Below are 14377 nucleotides of genomic sequence, written 5' to 3' on the forward strand. Positions count from 1 at the left end.
TTTGTTGTACAATGATTCCCGAGTACGTACTACTGGCCTGGAGTGGTAAAGTGTCCTACCATGGAGGACACAATAAGGCTGCCCTCCCCAGAAACCTTTTGCAAAGGCTTTGGGAGTACATCCAGGAGAGCTGCGAATACCAGGGCAAATTAATCCTTTCACGTGCTTGCTTTTAAACCATATCTAGTATTTTAAAAGGTACACTCACTGGAGGTCCCTTCTCCGCCTGCTGGGTCCAGGAGGCAGCCTTGGGTGGGTTCGGGGGGGTACTGGCTCCAGGTCCAGGGTGAGAAACAGTTCCTGGCTGTCGGGAAAACCAGTTTCTCTGCTTGCTTTCTGTGAGCTATCTACAACCTCATCATCTTCTTCGTCCCCAAAACCTGCTTCCATGTTGCCTCCATCTCCATTGAAGGAGTCAAACAACACGGCTGGGGTAGTGGTGGCTGAACCCCCTAAAATAGCATACAGCTCATCATAGAAGCGGCATGTTTGGGGCTCTGACCCGGAGCGGCCGTTCGCCTCTGGTTTTCTGGTAGGCTTGCCTCAGCTCCTTAAGTTTCACGCGGCACTGCTTTGGGTCCCTGTTCTGGCCTCTGTCCTTCATGCCCCGGGAGATTTTGACACAGGTTTTGGCATTTCGAAAACTGGAACGGAGTTCTGATAGCACGGATTCCTCTCCCCATACAGCAATCAGATCCTGTACCTCCAGTTCAGTCCATGCTGGAGCTCTTTTGCAATTCTGGGACTCCATCATGGTCACCGGTGCTGATGAGCTCTGCATGGTCACCTGCAGCTTGCCACGCTGGCCAAACAGGAAATGAGCTTCAAAAGGTCGCGGTTCTTTTCCTGTCTACCTGGCCAGTGCATCTGAGTTGAGAGTGCTGTCCAGAGTGGTCACAATGGAGTACTCTGGGATAGCTCCCGGAGGCCAATACCGTCGAATTGTGTCCACAGTACCCCAAATTCGACCCGATTTAAGCGCTAATCCACTTGTCAGGGGTGGAGTAAGGAAATCGATTTTAAGAGCCCTTTAAGTTGAAAAAAAGGGCTTCATCATGTGGATGGGTGCAGGTTTACATCGATTTAACGCTGCTAAATTCGACCTAAAGTCCTAGTGTAGACCAGGGCTAAGCTCTTTCCAGTGACTTCAGTAGTAGTTCAGTGCTGAGAGGGGGTGTGAGAGCCAAAACACTAACACTGGTTTATGGCCTAATCCTTCAGTCCTTACTCAGGAAAAACGTGTTGAAATCAATGGGAATATTGCTTGAACAAAGAACTACTAAATCAGGCCCTAAATTTCTTTGCTTCATGCCCTTCTCCTCAGCGAATTTACTTTACTTTAAACTAATAAAAGGTTGGAATTTTTTGCTCCTCCCAACAAATGTAGTTAAGAGCAGAATCTTCTTTTTTACTTAATTGGTATATGCTCGTGTAATGACACGTTCACTCCATCAGAAATGTACTTCCTGGTTAGAATACCATCCTTTTTATTTCAGACAAGGTGGGGAGGTAATATTTTTTTTATTGGACCAACTTCTGTTGCTGAAAGAGACAAGCTTTTGAGCTTCACAGAGCTCTTCAGGTCCGGAGAAAGTAATCAGAATGTCACAGCTAAATACAAGGTGGAATTGGCGACTCGTGGGAGGCACAAAAAGGGGATACCAGTTAAGGGGGGGGGCACATGACTTCCCCATATGACCCCCACATATGACTCCTCCCCGCTCGGGGCCCCCACAATCTCCCTGTCCGCTCCCCATCCCACGTTACCTTGGTAGGGCGGGCTCTGTCTTCCCGCTGCGCTGGTTCCCCTGGTATGTTCGGCTGCGGCCCCAGAGCCTCTCCTGGACACTGCCTGGTGCAGCACCGCAGCTGCCTGGGAGAGCACCCGGTTGCGGCAGCAGCGGGCTGCCCTCCTCCCACTCTCAGCTTCTGGGGACAGCGGCCAAGCAAGTCAGAGTCCTCTGCACCATGCTCAGAGTTGGCTCCTGTCCCCAGAAGCTGAGGGTGGGAGGAGGGCAGCCTGCTGCTGCTGCCGCAGCCAGGTGCTCTCCCAGTCAGCCACTGCGCTGCACCAGGCAGCATCCCAGCTGGAAGCATCGCATGGCTGGAAGAGGCTGTGGCCCCGCCCCTTCCTCTCCCCACCTGGGCCGGCTGCTGTAGGGGCACATAGGCTGACCAGACAGCAAGTATGAAAAATCGGGACAGGGTGGGCAGGTAATAGGCACCTATATAAGACAAAGCCCCAAATATCGGGACTGTCCCTATAAAATCGGGACATCTGGTCACCCTAGGGGCACTTGACCCTTTGTGCCCCACCCATGAGTCGCCCCTTTTGCAGTCATAGGGCAAAGGAGGGTTAGTGAGTTACAGATTGTTGTTTTGATACATAAAACCAGTGTCTCTGAGTCCATGATTTTTAGAGTTTAGCGAAGTTATGAATTTAAGCTCCTAGGGTTGTCTTTTGAAAGTGCTGTGCAGGTTTCCTTTGTGGATGAGGGCTGAGAGGTCAGATATGGAGTGATCGCTTTGCGACTCTGTTCCATCGGGTGTTCTGCTGTGACGCTGGGAGTACCTTTCCCAGACCTGCAGAAGAGCTTTGTGTAGCTCGGAAGGTTGTCTCTCTTTTTACAAGCAGAAGTTCGTTCAATAAAAGGTATTATCTCAGCCCCCTTATTTCTCTCATAGCTTGGAACTAGCACAGCAGCACCCTACAAACAATAGCTTTCAGTTTTATTTTTAAATGTTCCTTATTTTGAGTTTAGCATTTGGTGTATGCATTAATATTTTTTTCTTTGTGAACGTTTTGTGCCTTTTCTTAGTACAATATTAGGTTGAATAAGAGAGAGAATTTTATTTCTGCTTTGGCAAGTAGGTCTGTGCGAGGCTACCCATTTTCACATGTAAAAATGAAAGATGGGCAGACTGGTTCAATAATAATAATGCTGCTTAGCTCTTATATACCACTTTTTTATCAACAAAATAATAACAAATCCCCTTATGCTTTTATGTAAATTGGTTTGGTAAATTGGTCTTCTCCAAACGAGCCCTTGTTTACTTCCCTCCCCACTCCACATCCCAAAATTATTTTACACATGCCAGTCATTTTTGGACCCTGTCTATTAGAATCCACTTTTTAAACTCGGTACTGCCTTAGGGCTTCCTCTATATATTCAAATTTTGTGCTTTCTGGCGCTTTAGAGGTCCACTGTGCACTCGAGACTACAGTTATTGGGAAGTCCCCAAGCAGCACAAGGTTTAAAGAAAAGAGCAGAGGTACTCAGCAAAGAACCTTCTGCTACTGGAAGAAAGAACAGGTCTGTTTCTACCATCCTCTGCTCCTTTGGCTACTATGGCCAGTTGGGAGAGCAAATTAGATCATCAAAGATATTGAGAGCGAATGTCTTTCATTGCTAGCAAAAACAGATTTTTGCTGGTAATTCAGGAATTTAGTCATTTCCACTATTCAGTGGACTTTGGGGTTTGTGGGTGGTGAAACTATATGAAATGTATCACTTTTACAGGTTATAAATCTTCACACATTTGTCGCAGTGGAAAATTCACCATTTTTTTTTTCAGCACAGCCTTGTCTTCATGTGTGAAGATAAATTTTGGTTTTCTGGAAAAACATTTTGTTTTCTGTGCAGTGGGATATCTCCAAAGCATTATGTGTTGCAGGGAGGCTAAATGCACTATGTAGAACTCAGTGATGACCTGTGTTCCAGCATTTTACATGTAGACCTTAGTCTTGCAAAGCCTTTCATCAGCTGTTTATATAATCAGCTTGTTTTTGTCTGTAAGCTAAACAATTTATTAGAGAAACATAGAAATAAATTTTGTTACTCAGAAGAATTTGTTACAGATGGTGTAGTTCATAAACCAGAAACATAGAATGAAATCTTGCTCATGTTAATTAACTGGTTATTAAAATATTTTCTGAGAGATTACTTTTTATTTTATTTAAAGCAACAAACCAAATCCCAATCAACTATCCAGCAACAGCGGGAAACCAGGTGCAGTGAATGGAGCTATGGGAGCATCTTATCAGGCACAGACCTCACTAATAGGCCGGGCTTGTGAAAGTTGCTATGGTAAGTAAGATTTTTTTGTGTGTGAATTTTAAGAGTGCGGATGTCATCTGAACATTTGTGGCGCGGTTTTTTGCCAGTATTAATTTGCACCCTTTGATAAAACAGATGCATTTGTTGAATCTGTTACCACATTCCAAGCAAAGTGTAGGTTGATTTCTTTTTGATAGTTAGAATTGAGAAATGCTGCATATTTAACTCTTAAATCCGAACTACACCACTATAATAGATTAACTTCAATATTTTAGACCAAGTTTATGACCTATTTAAAAACTGTAATAGTTGGGTGGATTGGGAGCTGGACTCAAGGTAATGTGCTGGACTTGGTACAGTGATCTTTTCTCTTTGGAGCTCTGTATTCAAATCCTGACTTTAGTCACAAGTGCAAATGCATTTTGTGAGTTTAGGATGGTCCCTAGTGGACTTTTCTATATAGCAAACCTCACCACAGAACTTGGCACAAATGAGAGAGAATATGACAAAATTTGGGACAGGTAGTGGTCTCAGCTCAAAAGAGATTGAGGACTTAAAAAGAGATGAGATATATTTTTAGAGTTGTGACTAAGCTTATATAAAAAGTGCCCTCGCTGTTCACCTCTCTATCATGAACACCAAATGCAATTTTAACAATATTCCATACAGAAAGCAAAATTAAATATATGGTTGACTGTCTTCCAGATGGGAGATTTCTCTGTGCAAAGCTCTTCATTTAGGCCAGTTTATAGGTCTACTCAAAAGTAGATTTAATGGGGGCTGGGATCAGGTCCATAAACATTAGTTTTGTATGATACATAAAAAAACCAAAAGTTTTGACCTATTCTGGGTTCAGGGGCATTGTTTTCTTTTACTTCATTGAAAACGGAGGAAATAAATTAGTCTTTTCCTAATGTTTAGGGATCTCAAGTTCAAAACTGATAGGGAAGTTGATTATTTTTTCCCTTAAATTTTTTTAATTGTTTTATAAGACCTCTAAATCACCTTAAAATAAGTTCTGTTTTTTACTCTGATAGATTTGTAGTACTTCTTTTAATAATGCTCGAGGAATAGTAATAGCATATAGTGTTCTTAAATTTATTATATGTAATGCAACATACATCAATTCAGCTGTATTTTTTTTTCTCATTCTTAGCCACACAGTCTCATCAGTGGTATTCTTGGGGTCCCCCTAACATGCAGTGTAGATTGTGTGCATCTTGCTGGATTTATTGGAAGAAATATGGTGGCCTAAAAATGCCAACTCAGACAGAAGAAGAGAAACTCTCTCCCTGTCAAACCACAGAGGTAGGATTATGTAGGCAAATGTTTCTGCTATAAATGTAACACGTTTCTCAGAAGTTACTGTGATTTTAAAATGTGGCATGTAATGTTTCTTGAGCCTGTGCTGAGAAACGGAACATTTTATACTTTTTGTGGTATTGAGTTTATTAATATTTATTTCGGGTTTGACTGTGCTCAGTGCTTTACAAAACACAGAGTGAGACTTAGGGTTTTACTGGCCCGTTATGTTTTACAGTCTAAAGGACCAGGACAGCAAACATTTACTCCTTTGTATAAAGTTACTCCCTTGCAAAATCCGCCCCACGGTACTCAGTGGAACCTGAGTGAAAGTCACATCTGAGCAGAGATCCAGCACAAGATTTATGCATTACTGAAGTCTGCTTTTGAAGTCTTTAATGAATGGTGCATAGGTCTTGAGCTGTCTTTTTACAGAGATTAATTTCACCCTCCAACTTTCCTTGTGACTAGGGTCCTAAATTAAAAAAAATAAAAAGTCCTCCTTCATGCATCTCTGGTGGGTGACCAATGTCACCTTATCAATCAAATGGTGTTGGTATCTATAAAATGCCAAAACTCAGATCTTTTTATATGGTATTTCCTATTCCTATCATTAGTCCTCTGGACTTCTCCAAATTTTGAGTGAATTCTGTGTGGTTATTTCTGATGCTTAAATACAAGCAAAATGACCTACAATGTTTCTTCTTCAATTGTGTGGGGAAATACGCTAATTTCTTCATTTCTCTCTCAATTTTGGTAATTTTATTAAAGAATTTTAGATGTCTTTTGTTATATTTCACCATTGGTAACGGGATTTTTGGTAGCTGTTTGAGACTCTTGTGGTGGTTTTTGTTGCGTTTTAGTTGTGTGTATTTTATGATTTTTTACAGGATCCCCGTATTAGAACTCATATGTCACGCCAGGCTACACAGGGTACGCCAGTCCGTAACACTGGTAGTCCAAAGTCTGCGGTGAAAACGCGCCAAGCCTTCTTCCTTCACACGACGTGTTTGACAAAACTTGCCCGTCAGGTCTGCAAAAATACCCTCCGGTTGCGGCAGGCAGCAAGACGTCCCTTTGTCCCTATTAACTGTGCTGCCATTAGGGCAGAATGTAAGATGTTTTTAAATTCCTAGCTTAATGTGCTGTGCTTCCAACCATTTTCTGTCTTTCATTTTATTTTCTTTTTCAATAAACATTTCTTGTCTACAACTCTTTTTTTGTTTTATTTTTTCCCTCCAAGATCTAAGTTTACATTTGTCCAGTGTATCACCAACAAATTTAGACAAAGACTATCTGTTGAGGAAAGATTTCAAGCCAGTTTTATGAATGAAGTGGGTATTGAAAAGGGGATATTGCAAATTAATTAAGAAAGAGCATCATCTTCTCATCCACCTATATCACATACTGTCATAAATGTTTTTGCTAGTATCAGCAAATCTTATGGGAAACTGGTGTGCATGTTCTGTAACACACAAGCCATATTTCCTACAAGATACGGTGAAATATGAGTTTGCTTTTAAAGCGTTTATTTTTTGTTTTTCACAACTAAAGATACAGGGCTAGATTCTACTACCCTTACTCAATTTGATTTCAGTTGGACTATTAAAGGAGTAAGGTACTGCTCATCACATAAGAAAGATGGCAGAATCTTACCTTTTATGTCCATTTAATATTTTTAAGCTCTAAAGATCATGATGGCCACACTTACTGTTTCACCAACGTTTTACTTCTTTCATCCATTCTTAAATTTTAGTTTTACACATATTTCTATACTGTTTTTGTGCTTTTTGTTTTATAAGAACACAACAAAACATAAAGAACCTTGCTGCATTAGTAACTTAATGAAAGCCTATTTAGCCAGAGTGAACTTAAATAGCTTTTTGGAGGTGAAAATATGAGAAATGGTTGAGAATGTTACAAATGAAAAGGTAGTAAATTAATGGCTTCTGTATGCTCCTGTGTGTTTAGAGTGCAGTCCAACATCCGCTGAAGTTACTGGATACTTCACTGGGCTTTTGATCAGGTCCTAAATGTATAATTTAACGCAGATGCCACATGACTAACTTTCTCGACTTCCATGGGACAGTATCTTCAAAGCTTGCATTTGGTGCCCCAGTATGGAATACACTACCACATCATCTCACGTAACATCAGATCTAGCAGAGAAAGAGTTAATAAGATTAGGTCAGCCGTCCTGGCACAGTTACTAACGTTTTTATTGAAGAGAGAATTTTTGAGAATTAGAATTGATTTTATAAGTCTAGTTACTGGATTAAGACAAAAATAAGGAATAATTTTTCCCTGGGGTTTTACACTGGGATGTTAATGTTTTACTCTTCATGATAAAGAAATCATGGGTTTAAATCAATTCTTGGGTTATTTTTACTTCCTCTCCGTTTCCCACACTCCAACAGGATCCAATCCTGCAAACATCCAAAACTTGATAAGATTGATCATGGGAGTAAAGTTACTCACCTGGGTAAGTGTTCGCATGATTGAGCCTAAGCAACAACTTCTGTTTGCTTTACTCATGCCCGTCTCACTGGGCCTGGTTCTCCTTTTCCTTAAACTGATGTAAATAAGGAGCCACTCCACTAAAGTCAATGGAGTTAAAAACATTGTAAGAGGAGAAGCATTCACCCATTGTGTAAATAAAGCAAGAATGATTTTGCTTTGTGCTTCAATTTTGGTAGGAGAGGCTGATGAAGGCTGAAATGTGTTTACTTTTTTTTTTATCCTTAATAAAGATTACAGCAAATCACTTGAAAGATTCAAGAACCAGTAGAATAACAACTCATTGATGAGAGGAAAAAATGTCTCTCTTAAAATTGATGTAAATTGGCACCAATTTCTAAAGAAAGCCTGGGGGGGAAATTTGCTGTAGAATTGGATTCACTTTTGATAGAGAATTTTGAACCTTTATCCCTCCTTGTTCTGATTTTATCCTCTACTTTGTGGATTTAACAGGAGCTGTAGAATTTCTTCTTGTTTGAAGAAACAAAACAAAATGGTTCATCTCACTGTTAATCATCATCCTAGAAGGGACATTACTTTATACACAATTCAAATTTTTAAAACAAAGGAAATGAAAAGCAGAACTTCTGAAAAGGAAATAGCTGTTCTTCCGTAAGACTAAGAGTGTCTTGAGTGCTTTGTTCTTTTGCCTGAAAAAGTGTCATTACAAATTAAAATCATGGCCTGAAAGATCTTTTTGTAAACACTGACATTAGTGTTTGTTTTTACCTGAAGGAAAAATTGCATCTCTGTTCTGTCTGTTGTATTCTGCCACCCTGATTGGCCCTGAAAAGATTTAAAAAACCCCACAGTAACTGATTGTTTTTTTGAACAGGATTTAAAAAACCATCAAATCATTTGATATAGTGGGGTTCAAAGAGTGTGTGTGTGTGTGTGTGTAATATTGTTTTTACATTGTATTTCTCCAATAATATCTTCTGTGCATAAGAGCATAGTACTCCTCATCCAGATTGCTTGTCCTTGGAACTGTCTTGCACATCATTAAATCTTATCTAATAACAAATAGGCCACATAATTTTAAGTTGCGATAAAATATGAGTTTCTTGCAGTTGGTGGTTCTTCCTTACGGTGACTTATATGTGTTTCTCTGTGATAGTGCACTTGATTGATTCTTATTTTACAATTTAACAGCCTCTGTTCTGAGCCTTTGTTTCATTGGTTTTGAAAGAAACTGTAATGTCATTCACTTTTATGTGGGGGCATAGATACATTGATTAACAGCAGTTAATGTCTGTGCTGACCATGAATGAGTCACCAGCTATAATATTGAATAACACCCTTGTACGGTACTGCAGCTGTTGTGATCTTCTGAGGCACTCAAGCTAATAGCCTACTGGCCAAAGTAGCAGGTTGCTGGTGGAAAGGCATTAAAGGGCTGAAGGGTCTTGGGCTCTGGAATTTGCCTTCTCATCTTGGTTTGCCAAAGCTTGGATGTAATGACCCTTCTGACACTCTGCAAGACTCACCTGTTCATGTGATTTTATTTTTATTTGTATTGTGGTAGTGTATTGTAGTCTAGAAATTGCAACAGAGGACACACTTGCTAGGCACTGTACAGACACACATTAAAAAGTTTACAATTTAAACAGACACAGGTGGAGGGCAAGCAAAGGTGAAAGCCAGGTACAGAGGTAGATTGCCTGACTCCCAATTCCGTGAACTGTCCACTAAACTGTACGGTTCTCTCAAGTTTCAGAGTAGCAGCTGTGTTAGTCTGTATCTGCAAAAAGAACAGGAGTACTTGTGGTACCTTAGAGACTAACAAATTTATTTGAGCATAAGAGCACGAAAGCTCATGCTCAAATAAATTTGTTAGTCTCTAAGGTGCCACAAGTACTCCTGTTCTTTTTGTTCTCTCAAGGTTTCTTTTCAGGCAGGGTGGGAATAGGCTGTGTGTGAATGGTGAGGTGAGCTTTTGCTGAGAGCTGTAAAAGAAGCCATATTTTGCTAAGGATAGCATCTGTGTAGGATCCTCGCTCCTAAGTCTTGGCTTATTGGCATAGGATAGGCAGAACTCCTCGGTCTCTAGTGAGGATTTTTTTGCCCCTAAAGGCAGAAATAGTAGTCAGGTTCACAAGTCAAACTCTTCCCTTCTGGTGGTCAAGAAGGTTTTGTGTGTCAGTGTGTGAAATGTAGTGAATATATTTTTAATTCTTTTGTTGAGTTTTGTCTTTGGAATTGTTTGGAATGTCCATAGAATTTAGATATGCATACCTGTGAGAAATTAAACTAGAGAAAAATATGCATTGCACAAGGGTGATCCTTAAAGGCTTCTACCTATGAAGTGGGGAGATTGACCAGCACCTTTCAAGATCAGGTTCTAAATCAGCAACTTTAAATATTAATATTCTGTCCTTTTGAACCTTTACCCCATCCCAGGGCTGCATTTGTCTTTTGGAGAGATTGTCCCCTCAACTCTGCTTTCTCTTCTGAGGCATTGCAGCAGCTCATGCCCCTGCAGGCTTCAGGGACTGAGATAGGCCTAGAGAAGCCAAAGGAGAGGCCTTTATCTCTGCCTCCCCTCCCCTCCCCCCACCATAGAGTTTCTCATTGAGGAGCTTGGCCAGCTCTGTGAGCAGAGTGCGCTTCATCCTCACAGCCAAGAGTGGACTGGTCACCTCCTTCCCTTCTCCTGGGTAGGAAAAAAGCCAGGCAGGATTGTAAAGATTGGCTCCACTAGGCTATCTCCATCAGCTGCTATGAGAGGTCATCGTACCCTGATGTCCAAGTTATTGTTCCCAGCTTCCGCTACAGGTTGCCAAGTTCTCCCCCCCACCCACCTCCACCTCCTGTCCCCAAGAGCTGATGAGAGGGACAGCAGCCCAGATTTGTAAGAACAAGCAGGCAGTAAAAGGCCTCGTGACTCACCATTATATTCTTTCTATCCCTCCTGGCCTCGGTTTCATGAAGCCAGAAGGTGTCTCAGTAAGCATAAGTCCAAATTCATCCTAGTGTTACTGCCACAGGTAGATGTGGCCATTTGTGGGTGAGAACTCAACATTACTACCTGGGTGAGACTTCTATTTCAAAGAATGGCCTCCTCGCTATCCAGGCCCTTCACAGGCAGTTACAACCAGGCAGGCTTCACTTCAGCCCCTCCTTTGAGTGTCAGAGCTCTCAGGTGGCATCAGGTCAACAAGAAAAAATAAATTAACAAGTGTCAAACTGACACCCAAAGTGCTTCTGCATGCTTCAACAAGCAGTGCTAATGTGAGTAGACACGGTTGCAGGTATAGCTAGTCTCAGTTTAAAAATTCCCTCGTGTAAGGTCTTCTCACTGAAAAAGACAGAGATACAAATCTGTTTCATGCAAATATGAAGGGAAGAAGGAGGATCCTGGGAACTACAGGCCAGTCAGCCTCACTTCAGTCCCTGGAAAAATCATGGAGCAGGTCCTCAAAGAATCAATCCTGAAGCACTTGCATGAGAGGAAAGTGATCAGGAACAGCCAGCATGGATTCACCAAGGGAAGGTCATGCCTGACTAATCTAATCGCCTTCTATGATGAGATTACTGGTTCTGTGGATGAAGGGAAAGCAGTGGATGTATTGTTTCTTGACTTTAGCAAAGCTTTTGACACGGTCTCCCACAGTATTCTTGTCAGCAAGTTAAGGAAGTATGGGCTGGATGAATGCACTACAAGGTGGGTAGAAAGCTGGCTAGATTGTCGGGCTCAACGGGTAGTTATCAATGGCTCCATGTCTAGTTGGCAGCCGGTATCAAGTGGAGTGCCCCAAGGGTCGGTCCTGGGGCCGGTTTTGTTCAATATCTTCATAAATGATCTGGAGGATGGTGTGGATTGCACTCTCAGCAAATTTGCGGATGATACTAAACTGGGAGGAGTGGTAGATACGCTGGAGGGGAGGGATAGGATACAGAAGGACCTAGACAAATTGGAGGATTGGGCCAAAAGAAATCTGATGAGGTTCAATAAGGATAAGTGCAGGGTCCTGCACTTAGGACGGAAGAACCCAATGCACAGCTACAGACTAGGGACCGAATGGCTAGGCAGCAGTTCTGCGGAAAAGGACCTAGGGGTGACAGTGGACGAGAAGCTGGATATGAGTCAGCAGTGTGCCCTTGTTGCCAAGAAGGCCAATGGCATTTTGGGATGTATAAGTAGGGGCATAGCGAGCAGATCGAGGGACGTGATCGTTCCCCTCTATTCGACATTGGTGAGGCCTCATCTGGAGTACTGTGTCCAGTTTTGGGCCCCACACTTCAAGAAGGATGTGGATAAATTGGAGAGAGTCCAGCGAAGGGCAACAAAAATGATTAGGGGTCTAGAACACATGACTTATGAGGAGAGGCTGAGGGAGCTGGGATTGTTTAGCCTGCAGAAGAGAAGAATGAGGGGGGATTTGATAGCTGCTTTCAACTACCTGAAAGGGGGTTCCAAAGAGGATGGCTCTAGACTGTTCTCAATGGTATCAGATGACAGAACGAGGAGTAATGGTCTCAAGCTGCAGTGGGGGAGGTTTAGATTGGATATTAGGAAAAACTTTTTCACTAAGAGGGTGGTGAAACACTGGAATGCGTTACCTAGGGAGGTGGTAGAATCTCCTTCCTTAGAGGTTTTTAAGGTCAGGCTTGACAAAGCCCTGGCTGGGATGATTTAACTGGGAATTGGTCCTGCTTCGAGCAGGGGGTTGGACTAGATGACCTTCTGGGGTCCCTTCCAACCCTTATATTCTATGATTCTATGAAATATGTGGGGGTTTGGACCTTGAGAGCAGATGCTCAAGCAAATGAGTTCTCTTAGGTGTTCCTGGGAAATTTTATGGAAAGCTGAAGCTATTCAGAGTCATTGGAAAAGTAGATTTACAATCCTGGCTGCTGCCAGATGCTGTAGAAAGGATTTTGATGACAGATGGGACCATTAGATATGTACAACAGGAGAAAATACCTCTTTGCAAGTGGTAGCTAGAACAAGTGGAAGGTGTTGAGGTGAGGTATGAAGGTGAGGCAAGGTCTCATCGGCCTTTTTTTCCTCAGAGCTATCTGCATAACTCCCAACCAGCCTTATCTGGAGTTAGACTCCTGGTTGGTGCCAGTCTCTTTCAGTTTGGGAGCAAATGGCTATCTATAACTTTGGTCAAAATGAGGTCACTGGACATTTTTCAGAGGGATTACCCTATGTAGCTGTGCATGAATCACTGGAACAACTTTGGCTCATTCCCAATTTCAAGTAACCCATGGAAATGCCAGGATATGAACGAAATCATCCATAACCTACTTCAGAACGAAGCAATGCAACCTGTTTCCCATCCTATTTCTAGCCTCAGAGTATCAGGAACAAACAGAGCAGGGCTCTGCCTGAAACATCTGAATAAGTTCCTAAAGGAGGCTTATCTGCACATTTCCATTTTACCATCTCACAGACATCTAAGTTTTGCATATGAATAGAAGCTTCCTCCCACCCCAACATCAGTCATTACTGTTTGATCTAAAAATGCCACCAGGATCTCCTCCAGGGTCATGGCAATATTAATATTGGCTTTATGAAAGAAGGAAATTCACTTTTATCTCTTGCCAGGCAATTTTTCTGATCAGTGGTCTGGACAGAGAGAAAGCTTCAAAAAACTACAGAAACCGTCCAACTCTATGTATCTTGGATTCATGATGCATGTAGACATGTGGTTCCAGGGAAGTCAGATATAGGCCTGGGTGGGGGATGAATGTTGTCAGGTACAGGTTTTCCAACTCAGAAGAATGTTAACATAAAGATGAAGACCCATGTAAAGAAAAATAAGTGGTGTCACAGAACAAAAATCCAGGTTTTATTGGATTAATGATTGCATTAATGAACCAGGCAGAGCAATCCCTACGTCGGATGCCAGCTGGGAATAATGCAATGGGTTCATTCAGGTCCCAATTCAACTCAGGAAATGGGTACCAGAAAATAAGAGAGTGCAGCATCCATCCGGTAGAACATGATTCACTGAGGTTTTGAAGCATTGTTCCTGCCAGGGATAATAGAATAGTGCTGGTCATGACAATCAACTTGTCTGATGGGGTTTTCATAAATAAACTAGGGAGAACGCAATCAGTTCCATGCCACTGTAAGATGGAGGATATATAATATACCTCATTCCTCTTTGAGTACTTGCTCATGTTCATTCCATGCTAGGTGTGTGCGCATGCCGCATGCACTGTTGCTGGAGATTTTTCCCTTAGTTGTATCCGTTAGGTTGGCTCTAGTGCCCTCTGGGGCCCTCGGACCACACACTGTCTCAGTTCCTTCTTACTGCCCATGATCGTTGCTGGAACAATCCTCCTTGCTTCAGCAAGGCTTCTTCCCAGTGGTTTTCAGACTTTTTCTACATTCATAGTTATCATAGCGTAGTGTATACAGTTTAGTTAGTTACGCTATTGTACAGGGACTTCTTTTCCCCAGGGGCTGGGCATGCCCTGGTCCCCAGGCTTCAAGTCTTGTGCCTCCTGTGGCATGCCTATGCCCATGAGTGACCTGAACTCCA

The 14377-nt window shown here is 42.2% G+C and overlaps 1 protein-coding gene across 4 annotated transcripts in view; it reads left to right on the plus strand.

The window, feature by feature from the left end:
• Positions 1–14377, plus strand: part of MTA3 (metastasis associated 1 family member 3) — a 264399-nt gene that overhangs the window by 148767 nt on the left and 101255 nt on the right. For all 4 annotated transcript variants that reach the window (XM_048843021.2, XM_075127129.1, XM_048843022.2 and 1 more), the window contains exons 12-14: positions 3964–4088; positions 5215–5366; positions 6251–6473. In XM_048843021.2, the coding sequence (XP_048698978.2) occupies positions 3964–4088; positions 5215–5366; positions 6251–6473 (500 nt within the window). The remainder of the gene's footprint in view (positions 1–3963; positions 4089–5214; positions 5367–6250; positions 6474–14377) is intronic.

Source organism: Caretta caretta, chromosome 3, assembly GCF_965140235.1.
Source record: "Caretta caretta isolate rCarCar2 chromosome 3, rCarCar1.hap1, whole genome shotgun sequence".
NCBI classification, from domain to species: Eukaryota; Metazoa; Chordata; order Testudines; family Cheloniidae; genus Caretta; species Caretta caretta.